This window comes from Triplophysa dalaica, chromosome 6, assembly GCF_015846415.1.
Source record: "Triplophysa dalaica isolate WHDGS20190420 chromosome 6, ASM1584641v1, whole genome shotgun sequence".
NCBI classification, from domain to species: Eukaryota; Metazoa; Chordata; class Actinopteri; order Cypriniformes; family Nemacheilidae; genus Triplophysa; species Triplophysa dalaica.
In genome coordinates this window covers 1,558,795-1,576,912 of record NC_079547.1, presented here as the reverse complement: position 1 = coordinate 1,576,912, position 18,118 = coordinate 1,558,795, and the positions used below count along the sequence as shown (strand labels likewise).

At 38.8% G+C, this 18,118-nt stretch overlaps 1 protein-coding gene across 5 annotated transcripts; it reads right to left on the bottom strand.

Annotated features, from left to right (window-relative positions):
• Positions 1-2,184: 2,184 nt before the first annotated feature.
• Positions 2,185-18,100, bottom strand: cdk15 (cyclin-dependent kinase 15). Of its 5 annotated transcripts, none has more exons than XM_056750375.1 (15): positions 17,784-18,100; positions 17,287-17,657; positions 11,911-11,942; positions 9,260-9,397; positions 8,520-8,614; positions 8,319-8,398; positions 7,348-7,442; positions 7,212-7,274; positions 7,004-7,127; positions 6,811-6,931; positions 6,340-6,433; positions 5,927-5,990; positions 4,170-4,218; positions 3,821-3,963; positions 2,185-3,578 (listed from the first exon to the last, which is right to left on the bottom strand). In XM_056750375.1, the coding sequence occupies exons 2-15, from the start codon at positions 17,330-17,332 to the stop codon at positions 3,466-3,468; spliced, it is 1,257 nt and encodes a 418-aa protein (XP_056606353.1). In that variant the 5' UTR covers positions 17,333-17,657; positions 17,784-18,100; the 3' UTR covers positions 2,185-3,465. The 5 variants fall into 5 exon arrangements, with proteins under 5 accessions (XP_056606353.1, XP_056606352.1, XP_056606355.1 ...); XM_056750374.1 differs by having other exon boundaries at positions 17,287-17,635; XM_056750377.1 differs by having other exon boundaries at positions 17,287-17,465.
• Positions 18,101-18,118: the final 18 nt, after the last annotated feature.

The following is an 18,118-nucleotide window of genomic DNA, read 5'->3' as shown; positions in this document are numbered from 1 at the left end:
GCCGACTCCTAAAGCAAACACACACTCTTCACAGATCCGCTGAAGTCAGCTCGACAGATAAAGGTGTAGGTCACAAAAAAGAGAGGGTTTGAAGCTAGATATGTATTTCATTCAATTATATTAAAGCAGCATCACACATGCATAACATTTGGTTTCTTTTTTAAGAGTGCACACACGTTTAGGGTCACGTATGTATTGTGTATGTGGAAATGAGAGCGCCCTCTCACGGCTGATCTCAAAACTGCACCACCTCTAATAACAGGGTGAGGTGGAATACTAGAGGAAAGGTTTGATGTTTCTGTATGGATGTACTGTACAGGCCTGCAGGTCTGAATGAAACTCAATATCTTGACCACGCGCACTTTCACTGATTCACACATTTCATAACATGACTAAAAGTTTCCGCACAAAACTCCAAGGCCCGGTTTCACAGACACATCTTAGCTCAAGCCAGGAGTCAGGACGATGCCTGAGTTAAATTAAGACATTGTGGTTTTTATCAAAATCCATTGCAAGAATACATTACTGGTGTGTGCTTCTCGTGACAAAACATGGCAAGTTCTGTTCAGTTCAGACAGGTCACACATTCGTTTAAGTCAGGGACTAGCCCTTAAGCCTTGTCTGTGAAAGCGGCCCACATGTTGTATTACTCATTTAATTCAGCTCAAGACACTCCTAATTTCTTTGTCACACCTTTTACACAACCTTGTATTTGCTGACATTGTGCCATGATGATAGGCTGTAAAATCCACTTGATCGCATTTGAGAACAATGATGGACTCTCGGATGGTTATTCTTGTTTTAGAGGTTAAATATCTGGGCTGCTGACCCAAAGGTTGTACCCCTGAGGCAGATGAGATCTCTTTATTTTTCCTGCACATCAATGAGATGAAATGGAGACGTCAACAATGTGTCAAACTGAGCTCAGATTTGTCCAGTCTGCAATCAAAAGTCAAAATGAATGAATAAAAACTCAAACATTTCTCATAAAATTGACCCAAATACAGATTATTTCACGTCTACAATCTTCATTCGTTTTGCTTCAACAATAACACTCTCATTTGAATCTTCTGTTTTAAAAACGTATCTCTGGTCAGTTTTGGATAAACATCACATTCAATTTAAAGTTCAGACGAGCTACAACTGGTGTTTTTTCTTACAATATTTATTTTATTGTGAACACACATTTAGATTTTAAACAATTTAAGAAAGACTCACAGCTGTCACAGTTTTGAACATCATGTTCAAGTGTGGACGTGTATGACATCAGCATTGATCCAGCAGGCGACATCATTCCACGCATCTTTAGCATGAAGCAAAACGTCCGCTATTGACTAACACAACAAATCTCTACAAAGCGGTGAGCGGAACTGTTGTACATGTGTGAACATTGACTGAGAACAAGCACACATCAGAGTCTCTGTATTTTTGTATGACTCCGACATTGTTGACTTAAAGGAATAGCTCACCTTCAAAATTCTGTTGTCATGTTAAAGGGGTCTTAGGGCGGGAATATGTGTTTTTCTTTGTTTTTGGTGCGTTATAAGTTGCTCATGCATGTATTAGACACGTAAAATTGCCAAAATTAATGTGTAGGAACAAAATATGTATTCTATCTAAAAGCGATTGCTCACCCAGACCTGAAACACCTCGTGAAACAACACCCCCACAAATCTACGTCAGTTGGTGGTATGATTTGACTAAGACCCCCCAAATATACACGCAAGTAAGATGGCGTACCTGTCAGTACAATTAAAGAGGAACGTGATGTTCCAAATATGGTAAGAGGCGTTACATTTCCGTCACACGCTTACAATATTGGACCAATCACTACGCACGTGTTAAGTGGCCAATCAGAGCACACCTCACTTTTCAGAGAAGAGGAGATACAAACATGTATCACCTTAAATCGTGTACACACATTACATTACATCTAAAAAAAACCCTATAATATTCGTTTTAGCCATGTCATATGACAACTTTGATTGAAAAATGTTGGTAACAGAAAACTGTTGGTCCCACTGTAGCTATTGTACGCAAAAAACTAATGCGAATCAATGGAGACCAACGGTTTTCTGGAACCAACATTTTTCAAAATATCTTCTTTTGTGTCCTGAAGAAGAAAGAAAGTCATACAGGTTTGACATGACAAGCGGCCGTGTAAAAATGACAGAATTTTCACTTGAAGGTGAACTACTCCTTTAATACATAAACATGTCAGCTTTTTTTTATGAGAAATCAGATACATAACTGAAGGTAAAAACACAGCTTTACAAGTTTTGACACATAGAAAGGGAAGATGAGGTGACTAAGATCATCACCAGGTGTGTTTTAATGCATGAACAGATGTTACACCTGCGGATTTCAGCACATCGCGGCTTTGATGGATTCGTTTTCTGTCACATATTCATATCTCATACATCATCTCTCTCTTTTACCATCTCTGTGCACTATTTACAAATATCAATTGCATATATGAATAAGTGCGTGTCATTTATTCACTTCATTTATTTACAAACGAAGTCTGCAGTAAACATCTTTGCTACAGCCGGGGATTGATAGAGTCAGAATGTCTTTCCAGCTCCTTTATACAAAATAAATAAACATTGACAGTTTGTTCAGTAAATTCCAGTGTGCTCCGCTGTTTGTATGATCCAGTACACACATTCGATCTCAATTAAGTGTCTCGCTTAAAAACATCCCAATGCAGTTTTCTTTAACATGCTGACATAAATCTTATTTTAAAAAAGGGAAAGTAAATTGTGACCAGCTCTTTTTATTTGCCTTTAGCTCACATATCAGGCATGAATTAGACAGAAGTAGGTCTGGGGAAGGGACAGTCTTGCCCTGCAGAGCGTTTGATTGGACGAAACGAGTGAGTGCAGGATGACTCATTGAAGTCTTTAGATCTGTATTCTCAAACAGGCTGGGTGATATATTCCTATAACATCTGATCTTGAAATAATTTTGAATATACTCTTTTTCTTCTACTTGAATATAATTCATTGAAAACGTGATTTGGATAGAACATTCAAAATGTCTAATTTCTATTACACAAACAGAGAAACACAATGTTTGTGATTCCAAGTGTTGTCCCAATTGTTTTTTTCCCAAGCCTTGCAAATGATTGTATTTAGTATATATTTTCTGAAAACTAAACCAGAGATCCAACATTGTTTTTGGGGATTCATTCATCACCCAGACGTGTGTGTTTTGTGCCGATCGTGACATGTAAAGCTGATATAAAAGCTGATGTTTTGGCACATAAATCAGAATTTTCATCAATAATCAATATTCTGGACATTTATACTTTATATCTCAATATTATTTCATATTCAATATAAATTACCCAGCCCTGGTCGTTGTTGATAATGAGTACACTAGCAAATACTGTAGATGGCAAAAGCAGACAATCCAGAATTGCAAACGGATTTCAACATTCCCCCACATTCAAAGGTTGGACTTTCACCAGCACTTGGCCAAAGGAGCGAGGGGCGATTTAAATCGTCTGCCGGGGCTGAAGATATCCCTCGCTTCCGTCTCTAACCTCACGCCCGGCACTTTAAAGATGGACACAGCTGACAGAGAGAGACAGATAGGAAAAGAGAAATTACAACAAACACAAAGAGCCATGAGGAAAAAGATGTTTCTGAGATTGCGTCATCTCTTTTCATAAGGAGCCCGTGTTGAAAACAGTTGGCAGTGTTGACAGGAAGTAAGAGGGATATCACTTTGATCTTTTGGGTAACAGGACCGGATTAACCTTTGAAGGTGGAATTGCGTGCATTCCTCTCAGAGAATGAAATTCTCAAGCACTTACTGTCTCTCAGATGCATTAACGGAGGTGGAAGAGTGTTGAAATATGGTTGCAGCAATGCATCTTGGGCCGAAATCCTGTCCTTTGGATTTATCATCAGCATCTGATTGGCTAGATCCTCCGTCTTGTAAGGTAACTGAGCAAGCCTGAGCCAACGTATGCACGCACACACACACACAGAGAGAGAGAGAGAGAGAGACCTATTGGTCAGACATCCATTACGGGGGTGCTGGAGGGAAGATGAGGGCTAGTATACAAAAAGCCTTCTGTTCCCACTCGGAACCAACACACATGCACGTACACACACACACACACACATATACATGAGCATGCATGCATGAACTGCTCTTACCTTTTCCAGACATCTCGAAACTGCTGGGGCTTGCAGGGCAGGAACCACTCTACAGGAACACAAAGAAACCTCTTTCAGTTTAACGGACCACCAAAACACCCAGAGATGATCAGGTATCTTTACTCAGATCAGGATAAGACAATGAGCTTTCACAAGCATTGTACCATCTCTAAACGTTGAGCCATTGTGCATTATATGATTTCTTAAAGTGTTCCTGAAGCTCAACTGGTACAGCATTATGCTGGCGACGCAAAGGTCACGGGTTCTGTCCCGCTGAACACACATGCCACGTCATGTGTGATGCCCAGATTTTTCTCTACCCATTTACAAAGTCGTGATTGTGTCTTAGCCATAAGGTGAGGAAAAACATATTTTCTGAGAGCGTCCTTTCATCAGTGGTCACGGCCCACCCGTTCGTTCCTGAGGCCACAATTTCACTTCGGCACACCTGGATGTACCTGCGAGACCACGCTGGGCTCAGGTAACCCCTCTCCAACACATCCAGAGTAAACCCAAACTCATGGAGAAACACACAAACTCATGTTTATCTACCACACACACGCACATGACGTCCACATACTCCAGTCACGTCGCATTTGTGCACCTGTGTTTCCAGCGAAAGACTTTCTGCATGAACGTGTGTGTGTTTGTGTCTGACCAAGGAGTGTGAAGTCAACTCACGGCCAACAAAACCGCTAGCAGAACACACACACACAAAGTGATTTATATTGGAAACACAGTTTCAACACAACTGTGTGAATTTGCCCTTGCACTTTTCTGTTTGCATGAGCGCATGTTACTAAAATGACACATCCATGGCAACAAGATTACACACACACACACACATACTCACACACACACACACACACACACACTCAAACAAGCGCACACGCACACACACACATGTATCTGTGACTGTTTAACAACTAAAATATAATAAAATAAAATCTATTAGATTGAATACATGGGTAGTTGTTACTTTGTTAGAATTGTTAATAAAAAAATGAATCCTGTCGTAACTTGTTCACTTTAATGTTGTTCCAAACGACTTTCTTTCTTTGAACTAAAAATAATTTAATAGAAATGTCGCAGTAAAGCATAGAAATCTTTTCCTTACCAGGACAAAAAGCACATTAAAATTCTCTTGAGCAGTACCTCAAGTCCTCCAAAGTCACGAGACAAGTGAGATGACATCGGATGTTAAAAAAATCTACAGTAGATGATGACAGAAATGTCATTTTTGGGAGAACTATCCCTTTAATGATCAAATTCTGATCTGATGCTCCAAATAAACCATTGTCCTATAAGGTTCCTATCAGTTATTTTTCAGAAAACCGAAAGCTTTCATCAACAATGTCAGATAGAATGCAACAACTTGTATTATCTCAAAATAGCTCAGAATGCAGACAGATACTTATCAATTCCAAGATGACAAACGTTCAGCATTGTTCCTGATATGGTCAGGTTGATTTTGTTGATTTTAAATAAAAACCTGTTCATTAAAAGTACATTATAACCCAGTATCACAGACAAGGCTTAAGTCCAGTCCCCGACTAAAATGAATTTGATAAATATCTTTATTTAACTAAGGTCTAGTCCTGGCTAAAGCCTTGTCTGTGAAGCCGGACCTATATCTACTACATTTTTGTACAGTGTTTACATGCAGATGAACTCTGAGAAAGTGAATGTGTGTTGTGTTCGAAGCAGACGCATGTGTAGGATAACAGAGTCAGACGAGAGGAGGATTTTGCACACACCTGGTTTATAGTTTGGCAGATCACCGACACCTGGCAAGCTCTCCTCAGTCGGGAGCCCGAGAACCTCACAAGAGAAGAAGAGAGACGAGAAATGAATAACGGAATGTGGAGAAATAACAAGAAGAAGACACGCACACACACATGCAAACACACACACAGTCTGGTTTATTACAGTCTATAAGGGAAATTATATTTATACAGTATATAAAACTGTATATTTTATCCCCTGCCACTAAAAATCATTGAAAACTTAGCCTTTTTCGATTTTCAAAAAATATCGTTGTGTATGATTTATAAGCTTTTTTGCCCATGGGGACCTCAATTTTGGTGACACGAGTCCCCATGAGTTGTTGTGTATTCAGGTTTAGTTCCCCACCCGGATTAAAAACAAGACCACACAAACACACACTTACAGTCCAGATCTTCAAGAGCTGCTCAAACACATCTGCTACTCCTGGAAACGCTGGTGACCCCTGCAGCATCTCAATGAAAATGCAGCCAGCTCCCCTAAACACACACACACACCATAATCTTCTATGTGTAACAAAAAACATTATAGAAAACCTCACAATTTCTTAGTTAAAAAAATGCATTTACTTTACTTACACTACTCATCAAAGTTTAGAGTCACTTGAGTAAAACGTTTCTCTTAACCTCAAATCTGAAGTGTTTGCAAGTGTAGACAAAATACAATCGTGCAAAAAAACAAGTTTTCTTTCATTACACAATAATAAAATGTATGACTTTGAATGGTAATGTATAAGCTTTGACTTTTTAAGAGGTTGAAATTGCTCCTCAATTCTCTTTAAAGAGAATAGCAGATAAATCGTCAAGAGATCATTTACACTGATGACGACTGACTATCGCAAAGTTTAGGGTCTCACCAGATGTCCAGGGCCGTGGAGTAATCAGTGGAACCCATGAGAACATCAGGAGGTCGATACCATAAAGTCACGACTTCCGCCGAGTACGTCTGGCACGGTATGGACTTCGATCGGGCCAGACCTGAGTCACAAGAGCTTATTTAAGACTGTGTGAGCGAGTGCGTTCACGTGTGTGCTCGTGCGTGACACCCACCAAAATCAGCCAGTTTGAGTTCTCCGAGATAGCTGATGAGCAGATTCTGAGGTTTGAGGTCTCTATGCAAAATCCTGCGGCCGTGAATGTAAGACAATCCTCGCAACAACTGAAACATGAAGAGCTGACAAAACACACAGACAAGACCCGGTGTGACAAAAACAGAGAGAGAGAGAAAGAGAGAGACAAGTGGAGAAGTGTTTCTTACCCTGATGTTGTATGATTGCAGGCCGCCGGGATGCTGAGTCATGTACTGAGACAAATCTGTTTGCTGAGAGAAAGACAGACAGATGATATAAACGCAAACGCACACAGTGAATGACAGTCGACAGCATCTCACTCACCATGTATTCAAACACAAAGGTAAGAGACTCTCGCGTGTGGATGATGTCGTGGAGCAGGACGATGTTGGCGTGTTTCAGGCCTTTTAACAAGGAGGCTGAAAACAAGCGTAACATGCACAGCTGTACCAGACATCAACAAGAATACAAGCATAAAAGTCCATCTACTGAAGGATGTTCTCTCATGACGGGCATCTTCTGAATGTATGGTTGAGGCATTTCTTCAGTCTATGTGCTCTCTTTGCTCTATTTCTATAAGCGCATGATGTAAAGCACAGGGCACAAGTGCACTCAGGGCGTGTTCGAATCCACTTTTGCTAGTTTGACGACGGGAAACCGGGTGGTGCGCCTGGGCGACTGGTCTAAACGGGTCGTCCCGATTCTCTTAATGAGTGATGAGGGTTTTTTGGGCGTAACGTGCAACAAACCGATCAGTGTGTCATCTCTCATTCCCTTTAAGAGCTCGCACCATGGTGGATTCGCTATTTTCATTTTCATTGCAAGAGCAAAGACTGGACGCTTCTTCAGAGAGGAAACGCATCTGCTCGTGCTTGAGGTTAAAGGTCTTTTTTTTTTAATATTTGCCATGTTTGTCTTCTGCGCTTCCCTCTGTGTAATACGTTTAAAGTAAAAGTGCGCTGTGGACCCGCCCAGAAACGCATTTTCTACAAATGCGTTCTTTTTTAAACAAAAAACTGTCTGTGGCGCAGTCTATTTTCAGTTCCTCAGAATAGCAACACGCCAATATTGTGGCTGAAAACACCTCTTTTTTAGACCAGTACGCCCATGGGCGCACAAATGAGCGCAAGTGCATTTGCTATTTGAATAACGCGGCGCAGGACGTGACAATGATAACTGCGTTGGCCTGAAACTAGCAAAAACAGTTGGGCTGCGCCTTGTGCCGGGTGTACAATAGGCCCCTATATTTGCATTAAAAGTTTCTGGGCTGTGTTTGTGTTGTGCTGTCTCGATACCTTCTCTAATGGCTGTGAACGGAATCCCTTCCTCGGTTTTCATGTGAATCACCTTCAAAGCCACCAGATGACCGTTTATCCTACCAGAGAGAGACATCCACAACTCAACAAAACTCATCATCTGTATGAAGTTTACAACAACACAACATCTAGAATACAAATTCTAGTCTATTCTAAGAAGGTGTGTTTATGATTATTAACCTGCTGATTCCTTTGTATACAGTGGCGTACGAGCCCTCTCCGAGCTTCTCCAGGTTCAGGTAAGACGTCGCATTCCCAAACTCTAGGCCTGTTTTCTGTGAATTAAACAGTTCTTTCTGCACTTGCACAAAATTGTGGGATGACATGTAACATTTATATATAAAGCATTGTTATTGCTCTTCATGAAATAACAATTAGACAGAAATGGGTTTATTTTTCTCGTATGAAAAGCAATAATGTTATGCATTACAGTTAAAAGTAGAAGCTCTGTTTTTGGTGGGTATGTAGCTATCAGTGTTGGGTAAGCTACTCCAGAAAAGTAATCCATTACTAGTTACTAATAACATATTCAATAGTGTCATTAGATTACTGTACAAATGACTCTCTCCAAAAAGATTAGAATTGATTCAAGTATAGACATGAAAGCACTTTTTTAATTCATTTGAATAAATAATAAATAACTACATCAATTATTCTCATTAATGTGAGAAGGATACATTAAAGCATACATTTTAAAGTTAGACTTGATACTAGACTTTGATGCCATTTCCACTATTGAATATAAAACACAGTATTTAGTTCAATGACATCAGAAGTAACTGTAATTACATTACAGAAAAATAAGAATAATCCCTTACTTTAGTTTTTCAAGGGAAAAGTAATTAAATTACAGTAACTCATTACTTAGTGACATTAGTAACTAAGTAGGTATGCAGATGTGTGTGTGTGTTCTGTCTCACCCACTGAAACTCCTGTTGGAAGGTCTTTCCTCCTAACGGATCACTGTTACTGCGACCTCTCTGAACCCTGAGCCGTCTCACCTGCAGTGTGTGAAACCGGTGGGGCTGTGGTTTCTCCACTCCATCCACATCATCCAGCTACAATGACAGAGAGAGAGAGAGAGAGAGAGAGAGAGAGAGAGAGAGAGAGAGAGAGAGAGAACGACAGGTGATGTTAATACACCTCATTTAGGTAAAACAGATGAAGTGTGCTTGAATTCAAAAAGATGTTTAACTTTAATAACTCACTGTATCAATCACTACTAGGGATGTAAAAATATTATCGATTTCATGATATCATGCAACATTATGGTGGTCACATGACTGTTTGAAACGATAGGTCTTCTGGGCCTAAAATGTTAGAAAAAATAATAGATGTTTGTTCCCTTTGTCACGCTCCATCTAGAGCATTTTTTGTTTCCTAAAGGGATTTTTAGGTCATTTGACCCGTCCCTTACTATAAGTATAACTGATATCTGATAAGAGGATAAAGAGGATGATTATTGGACGTCTTCAACTCATCATTTGACATTGTAAATATCGCATCAAAATATTGCACCGTGTATATCGAGGTACTATTGTACAGTGAGATTTTGATATTGTTATGTCCCTAATCATTCCCGTTTTTATTATGAAGACATTTACTAAAGTTCCACAGCAATCTTTTCACATCATGATTTTACGCGATTGCAAAAAATTATTTGTTGAATAATATTGTATGTCACACAGGAAGTGACATCCTCTGGACGTTTTCTACTACGTGGTACAAATACATATTTCAACTACTAAAAATATTGTTGTATGTACGTACTGGATTCCAAAGTTATTGCCAAAAAAGCAAATATTGTAAAAAGAAGTAAATCAGATTTATCTAGTTCCTCACATATTTTGCTTGACACTAAAATCCTTAATCACTATATGCTATTAGAATGAATAATCCCAGTGAATCAAATAGTCAGTCATCAGTGTTGGGTGTAACAAGTGACTAAGTCATTATTTACTGTAATTTAATAACTTTTTATCCCTTGAAAATATTTTTTTTCTGTCCTTTAATTACAATTACTTCTGAAGTAATTAAACTAAACACTGTAATATATTCAATAGTGGAAATGACATCAAAATTATAAGTCTAACTTTAAAATGTATGCTTTAATGTATAATTCTCACATTTGTAATCCTTTGGTGAGTTATTAACAATAATTTATCTAGTTATTTATTATTTATTTGAGCCGATTGAATCAATTCTAATTAAGGTTGATGTAGGATATAGAAAGTAATTAAATATTTTTTGTCGAGAATAATTTGTACAGTAATCTAATGACACTTTTGAATATGTTATTAGTAACTAGTAATTCAGTACTTTTTCAGAGTAACTTGCCCAACAATTTCAGTCATATTCCTCAATGATGAGACCAGATATATATTTTTATGAACTTTATTTCCTTTATTGAACGTTTTAATGAATTTTAGAAAACACACATTCCCTGCTTGTTGTCTCTATCTCTCACACACACACACACTGACCTCAGCAGCTGGGAGGGAGGCGACGCTCCATGTTTTTTTGGGCCTCTGGTCAGTTCTCATCTCTTCTATTCTCAACTCAAAAACGTCGTCTTTTTCTCCTCTGACTGTTTTATGTCCACAACACCAACAGCATCTCAAACACACCGAGCCCAAGACCCTAAACCTCCTCATTAAATCCTCCATCTCTCTCTCGCTCTCTCTCTCTCTGTCTGTGATACAACTCAGATGACTTGCATGGGAACTGTGTGTGTGTGTGTGTTTAAAAGGCAGGTCTTATGACTCCATCTCCCATCCAAACACAAACAGCCATGTTAAATTTGCTAAAGGGAACAAATGCATCTATTCAACTGCGGGAAAGACGGGAGGGATGATATAAACAGTGAGGAACGGTAATAGTGTGAGAGAATTAAGACAATAAATGAATACATTTCTGTAAGAGAGAGAGAGTACCCACAATACTGTGCATTAAGAGACATCGGTCAGTGTCTGTATTTCTAGTTTCAGACTGTGTTTAGTATGGATGATTAAGGGATGAGTTTTCCTGTCAAAATGTGACTAGAATCTCATGTGGTGCTCACATTCTGATGGAGGAACCCTCATGGAAAAGCCACAAGAATTTCACATGTGAAGAAACACATTAATATAAATTAATATTAAAACAGTTATGGATCCTTTGGGGATGTCTTCTGAAAGTTACATGTGTTGTCGTAAATGCTGTTGACGGTGAAACCATCTAACCGTCTGACAAATGCATATACACATTTAGTAAAAGATTGCCCTTTAAAATATTGGAACACTTGAATAAGTGTGAAATGTCACCAAATTGTCAAAGTACTGTTAACAAACATGTTCTCTAAAAACTGCACATTTTCTATTGTTTGGACAAACAGTTAATCAAATAGTAAGCTTGAACTATTTAAGACAAGTGTAGCAATACCGGGAGACCATTTTGACCAACCTAAACCTGAAATATTTAGACATTGCCTCTTTCTCTTTCTCCAGAAGAGGGCAACGCAAGACGCTTTTCTCTCTCTTCTCTAGCTGTCCTGTGTGCTCATAATGTCCTGTAATGTCATGAATGTTCTTACCTCCTCATATCCCAGATGTCTTTGCTTTATCCCTGTGAAAACACAACAGAGCCGTTTAGATGGATCACACAGCCACCATCTAATGGGTTTATAAGGACATTTAAACAGTGACGTAAATAATGAAAGTAATCCATCATAAACATGATTATGTTATGTGGTTTCTTCAGATTGCAATATTCAGTAAATCTCTCATTTTTCATGGGCAACTAAATACAAAGTCACACATTTATAAACTGAACGTGAGCCAAAACTTACAAGATTCTCAAACATGTCACTGATTTGACATGTCAATATGAATATTTGAAACGCACAGCAGTATTTTTAGCTTTTGGTTTTGCTTTATAACCCATGATGAACGGGTTTTTATGACGTTCTAGTTTAGGGTGTAGTATGAAAATCACTGCATTTTTGAGAGGTGCACACTAGCACATCTTCAGAGGCAGTTTGTTTGTTGTGTGTGTCTGTGTGTTATGATGAAGCAGGTATGAGGTGGGTGAGTCACGCTCTGTGTTAAAGCTCCTGACGGCAGAGGAGAGGACAGGTGCTTGTGTACAGGGGGTCTGAGATTTCACCTTCACATTTTATTTGCCATTCAACTTCATCATACAACACTGAACACAACTAGAGAGTGAGAGAGAGTTATAGTTATAAATAACTATATTTATATTTTATTTGATTGATGTTAATTTGTATTACTATTTTACTGTCTATTAATTGTATTAAATAAACTATTTGTTGAATGGGTCCTGTAGTTTGCATGCATTTAAAGAATCCGTATGGTACAGTGACATCTAGCGGTTGAGTTTGGCATCGCAGTCTAAATTCAAAATATTGGAGAGAAGTTTAGCCAAGGATCTCCTAGGTTTCTTTTGAATGAAATCAAAAATAATCAACAGGTACTCTATTGTTTGTGAATGTTTACAATGTCACAAAATTGTGCATGTAACGCAGTAACGTTTGTTTATATTGTTAAGATGAAACCGTCGTTGCATGATTGAATGGACAAAATAAAATCAGGTTGACATGAGAACTGTAATTAGTCATAACTTTTTTTATGTGAAACTATAAATAATTTACATAATGACCACTAAATTAGCAATCCACTAGACTCAGACCAATCAGAAAGCAGCGTAATGAGTGAAGAGATGTCTTCTGACAGCCAGCCAAACTCAAATGAACTCGTTTCATGCAGAAGAATCAGAGGAATTGTAAAAATATTCTCATCTTTGTAAGCTTTAAGGCCCGTGTGACTTCAGGAACTTCATGAAAGAGTCAACCTGCCCTAAAACTGCCAAACAATGTGTACCAATATCAAACACACTGTAAGGAACGTTGACCCGAAAAAATATGTTCTGTCATCATTTCCTAACCCTTAGATTGTTTCAAACCTGTACACATTTATTTGTTCTGTTGAACACAAAGAACGATATTTGGTAGAATGTAAGCAGTTTTCAGTTCCAGGACATCATCCATTACCATGGTAGAAAAACATATATTTCTGTTGAACACACAATTTTATATTTTGAAGGATTAAAGAAACAAACAGTTCTTGGGCACCTTTAACTCCCCCTTAACTGAAAATTGCTTACATTCTTCCAAATACATTTCTCTTCATTTAGCAGAACAAAGAAATGTATACAGGTATGAAATAACATGAGAGTAAATAATGACAGAATTTTTATTTTTGGGTGAACTATCCCAAATTCACTTAGAAGGCATTTCTCTAATAATCTATAATTCATAATTGTGTTTCATCAAATTAATTCAATTATTACTACCAGCACATTAGATTATTGAGACTAAAGCCTCGCCGTGGACCCAGAAATCTGTGCGTCTCTGTTGGGACAGTTCCAGATCTCATTTATTAAAAACACATTTTGGCTGTGCTGCGGATGTCACAGAGAGCAGCTCCTCCGCCATCAGATTATTGTCGTTCTGAAGGAAGTGAGGTCATCACAACAGGGTCATTCAGTGGTCAGACAAAACACAACATGATTTTAAATCATGAAACTTAACAATCAAACTATTTTGTTATTGTAAGTAGTAGTTAAAAAAGTAAAAAAAGACCAGAATCACAATCATAAACCCTCACGTGTAGTACTAATAACAAAAATCATTTGGTTTGTTGAGAGAGTGTTATTATTACTTTATCAATCATTCTAATTATTTTTACCAGTGAAAGACAAATAAGGTCGACCACACCGTGAGTTCAACAACAAACAAAATTACTGCACAATGAGGTCACAAGTGTTCAGAAGCCTTCATCACATTCTCTAGTTGAAATATTGTCCGGTCATTATTGCTTAGTTGGGCCTTGAGTCTAAAAGATCTATTGACCAAAACAAGCAAAACAAACATGATAACACAAAATATATGCAAAATACAACAGAACCTAAGTCAATAGATGGATCAGCATGTGGTCAAAAGTCCAAACGGACAGAAAGACACAAACTGCAATGACCTGTAGCTCACGTGCTACAGAGTGAAATAAAAACACTACAGCAATTACACAAAAACTTGTCGAGAAATACCCGGATGGTCTACTTTTTCAGTTGAGATTTGTGAGTGTGCATCAGATGGACACTTCTCCATCCCATGATGCAACGGGATGCTGAGGAACGGTCAAATATCTAAATGTAATCAAATAAAACTTCAAAAGCGGGTGTCGGTTTTTCAAATCCAAGTACAGATTAATGAATTTCTTGTGAATAAATAATTTTCGTATCTACGCCTAGATACAGGTTGATGTTTATACGTCATAGGTCAAAGAGCATACAGGTCACATGACAATAAAACATGCCGTACGTCCAAAATCTATCTGTGTCCCAAATGACATACTATGCACTCTGCACTCAACCATGTAGTGTATGAATTTCAGAAGATTAGTATCCCAAATGGAATACAAAATGGTTTTATACTAACTGGAAGTATATCGGTATGAAGTCAATCGTACGGCACAATGCGTGTGAATAAAAATCAACTTAAACATTGTACACTTCATGTTTTTTCATCAGTTTTGCCCAGCATGACATTAGGCGTCATCATCAGATTGTAACGTCTTGTAACGTTGATAACGTTTTGTTCGTCCGACGGCCTCACCTCCCTTCTGCTACGTAAGCGAAACTGCGACCGTTAAGTGTGTTTAGCATCAACAGTTCCACACGTCATATTTTCCGTTGAAAAAGTGCACCATCCGGGTACTTAAAGTGCACTTCGTTTTTGAGAATCGAACACACCACTCACACTATTAACACTACAAAATGGCGTAGAATAGTGCACAAGTGTGAAGTTTGATATGCACCTATACTATCCCCGCACACATACTTTATAGAACGCACTGTTCTAATGGTCGATAGGGGGAGTACATTGTGTAAGGTCGATAGGGGGGTACGTCATAGTATGCATGTTTACAGAAAATTTGAAAACGGAAAAATCACATCAGGATTAATAATGGCATTGATTACCCAAAAAATTTAAATCACATATTTGGAAAGACTGAAAAGACCCTTGCAAAGAGTCTTATATGTGCTCGTAATCTCAGTGTGTATTCAGCTGTTGATCTGTACTGTCCCCTGAGCATTTTTTCCCTCGTCTGTCTCTCCACTGCACAGATATTTATGAGGCAAAGCAGAGGAAGAGCGAGAGATTCAAAGTGATAATAACTCATGCTCAGATGAATCAGCTCTGCCCGCGCTCTCTCTCTCTCTCTCTCTCTCTCTCTCTTCATCTCTACACTCTCTGCACAACTATCTTTCCTTAATCCATCAAGTCCCTGATCTTTGTGCCCTTCATCATCACTTGACATCATCTTCTGAGTTCTGACTGTGCTGCTCTGTCTCACGTTCTGTCCGTCTCTGTAAGTAAGTCTGCAGTTCCTGCTGATCTTTATTCAGTAAGCGTCGTGTTTACATTACGTTCGGTGTGTTGCCGGTCACCCATAACTCAAGTTTTGGACAAGTAGAGCGATTGGTAGGATGAGGGGGAAGTAATTCAAATAAATCACTTCAGGTTACAGAGTCAAGCCGTAGACGTCGCACCCACAACACAACGCATATCTGGCAAGCTTTCAATTGATTGGTGGGATTTGTACAACTTCAGGAAGTAAAGCAATTGTGTCTTTTTTAAAGGTAATGTGCTGATCTGATGTCTTCCGGCAGTTTACAATCAATCAATTTACAATCACACTCTCATTTGATTCTGTTTTAGCCATTTTAGGAGAAATATCTGCAACTAAATTGATAGTTAAAGGGACGGTTCACCCAAAAATGAAAATCCTGTTTTTCCTTGTTTCAAACCCGTATAGTTTTCTTTTAATTTGGTTGAACACAAAGAAAGATATTTGGAAGTATGATAGCAACTGACAGTTCTGGGGCATCATTGACTTCAATAGAAAATATAATGTGCATATTTTTTTGTTCTGTTGAAAACAATATGAGATATTTTATTTCACCCAACAAAGAAATGTAAACAGGTTGAGAACAACTTGATTGAGAGTAATTCATGAGAGAATTTACATTTTGTGGGTGAAATGTCGCTTTAAATGAAACAAGACTGAGAAACCTCATGAAGTATGAAAGAGCATAAAAACATCCTCTTCTGAACTCTATATTTAATCTTTTATATAATTTTGACATTAAATTATTGCATTTATGTTATTAGGTGGCATCTTATATCTTTTTCACGGCCACAAATTCAACCAATAAAGTCTCAGACCTTTGTCTTTTCATTTTTTCTTTGCTGCTCGACGGCAGGACTCTTTATCGTGTACTGTGTTGAGATCCTGTTCTGCATGCTGATGAAAATGTGCAAGAAACACCCGATGAAAGATTTACTTCTATTGCAATATATTTCAAATGAACATCTTTCGCCTGCACCTTCTTATTTCACACAAAACACACTGTTTTTCTCCCTCCTGAGTCCTGCCGATCAAAAGACGGACATGGATGCTGAAAGCAGCTGAATTTTCCTTCAGGAACATTCTCTCCTCCATCACAACACAAACATCCTCACAATCTCACTTCTGCCCTGCAGGCACAACATCTCGCCCGTGTCAGTCAAACTGTAGTTGTGTATCCACAGGTCAAACTGCTGCGCGCACTCTTTTTGTGGATGAACGCTATTTGTCTTCCCTGTTCACGCCAGACTTTGCTTATCCGCAACAATCTGTTTGATCCTTCTCGGATCTTCCTGCTGTTGTGGTTGTCATCTAGAGATGTGCGGTTTAGTGATGATCCACAAATCAGATTTTTGACCGGAACAGAAAACGGTAGTGCGACATAAAATAGACATGCAACCGAAACAAGTTATTTACACTTTAAAAAAAAACTGAATCTTGTTTTCTGCTATAATCACGAATAAAATGTGTAATGCACTTACCTAGACGCTGGAAAGCCTCAGAGGCTGCATGCCGAAGGTTCTGCATCCTGTCTGGTTCTGACGGCCGCTGATGGAACTAGTGTTGACACCACTGGAGAATCTCACTGTGACCCCGGCATGTTGAGAGTGCTTCTGGACCCCATCACTGGCTCTTTTTCCAACATGTCATCGTCCAGCAGCTTTTGGGAGACCGCGCACACACAGACAGAACTTGACTCTTCTGTAAGGTCTTCTTATGATCACCCTGAGATCTCTCCTCCTGTCTGTCTCTCTCTCTCTCTCTCTCTTCTCTCCTGCAGGCTGGAAAAAGCCCTGGTGCTTGTGTGCTCGCAGACCAATCAGAATTCTTCTGCAAAACACCACCCAATTGGCTGAGACATAAAGAGAGGTAAAGGATTGCTGGTTTGTTTTGAAAGCCTGCTGCGTCTAGAGAGCCAGAGGGGCGTGTGAGAGAGACAGAGGAGCATTTAAAATAGAGTTCATTCTGTTCCTCTTACCTTCACACACATGAACCCAGCATTTGATTTCAGATTCAGAGCTGTCATCGTATTATGTGCCGCAAAAAGAGATATTTGACATGTGAGGGGAAGCCAGAAAAGACAGTCTTGTTTATGGAGCCATCACGCGCGCGCGCACACACGAGATGACAAAATACGTATTAAGGAATTTGTGCATTGTCAGCCAGGCAAGTTAATCCAGCCGAGAACATTTATAAAATCAAAAATCATAATTCAAATAAATTTAAACGACGCTTAATGCAAACAGTATCGCAAACTATTTTCACTTGAAAGTAATTGAATTCTAAATGTCATCAGTTGACGCCTTACGTCAA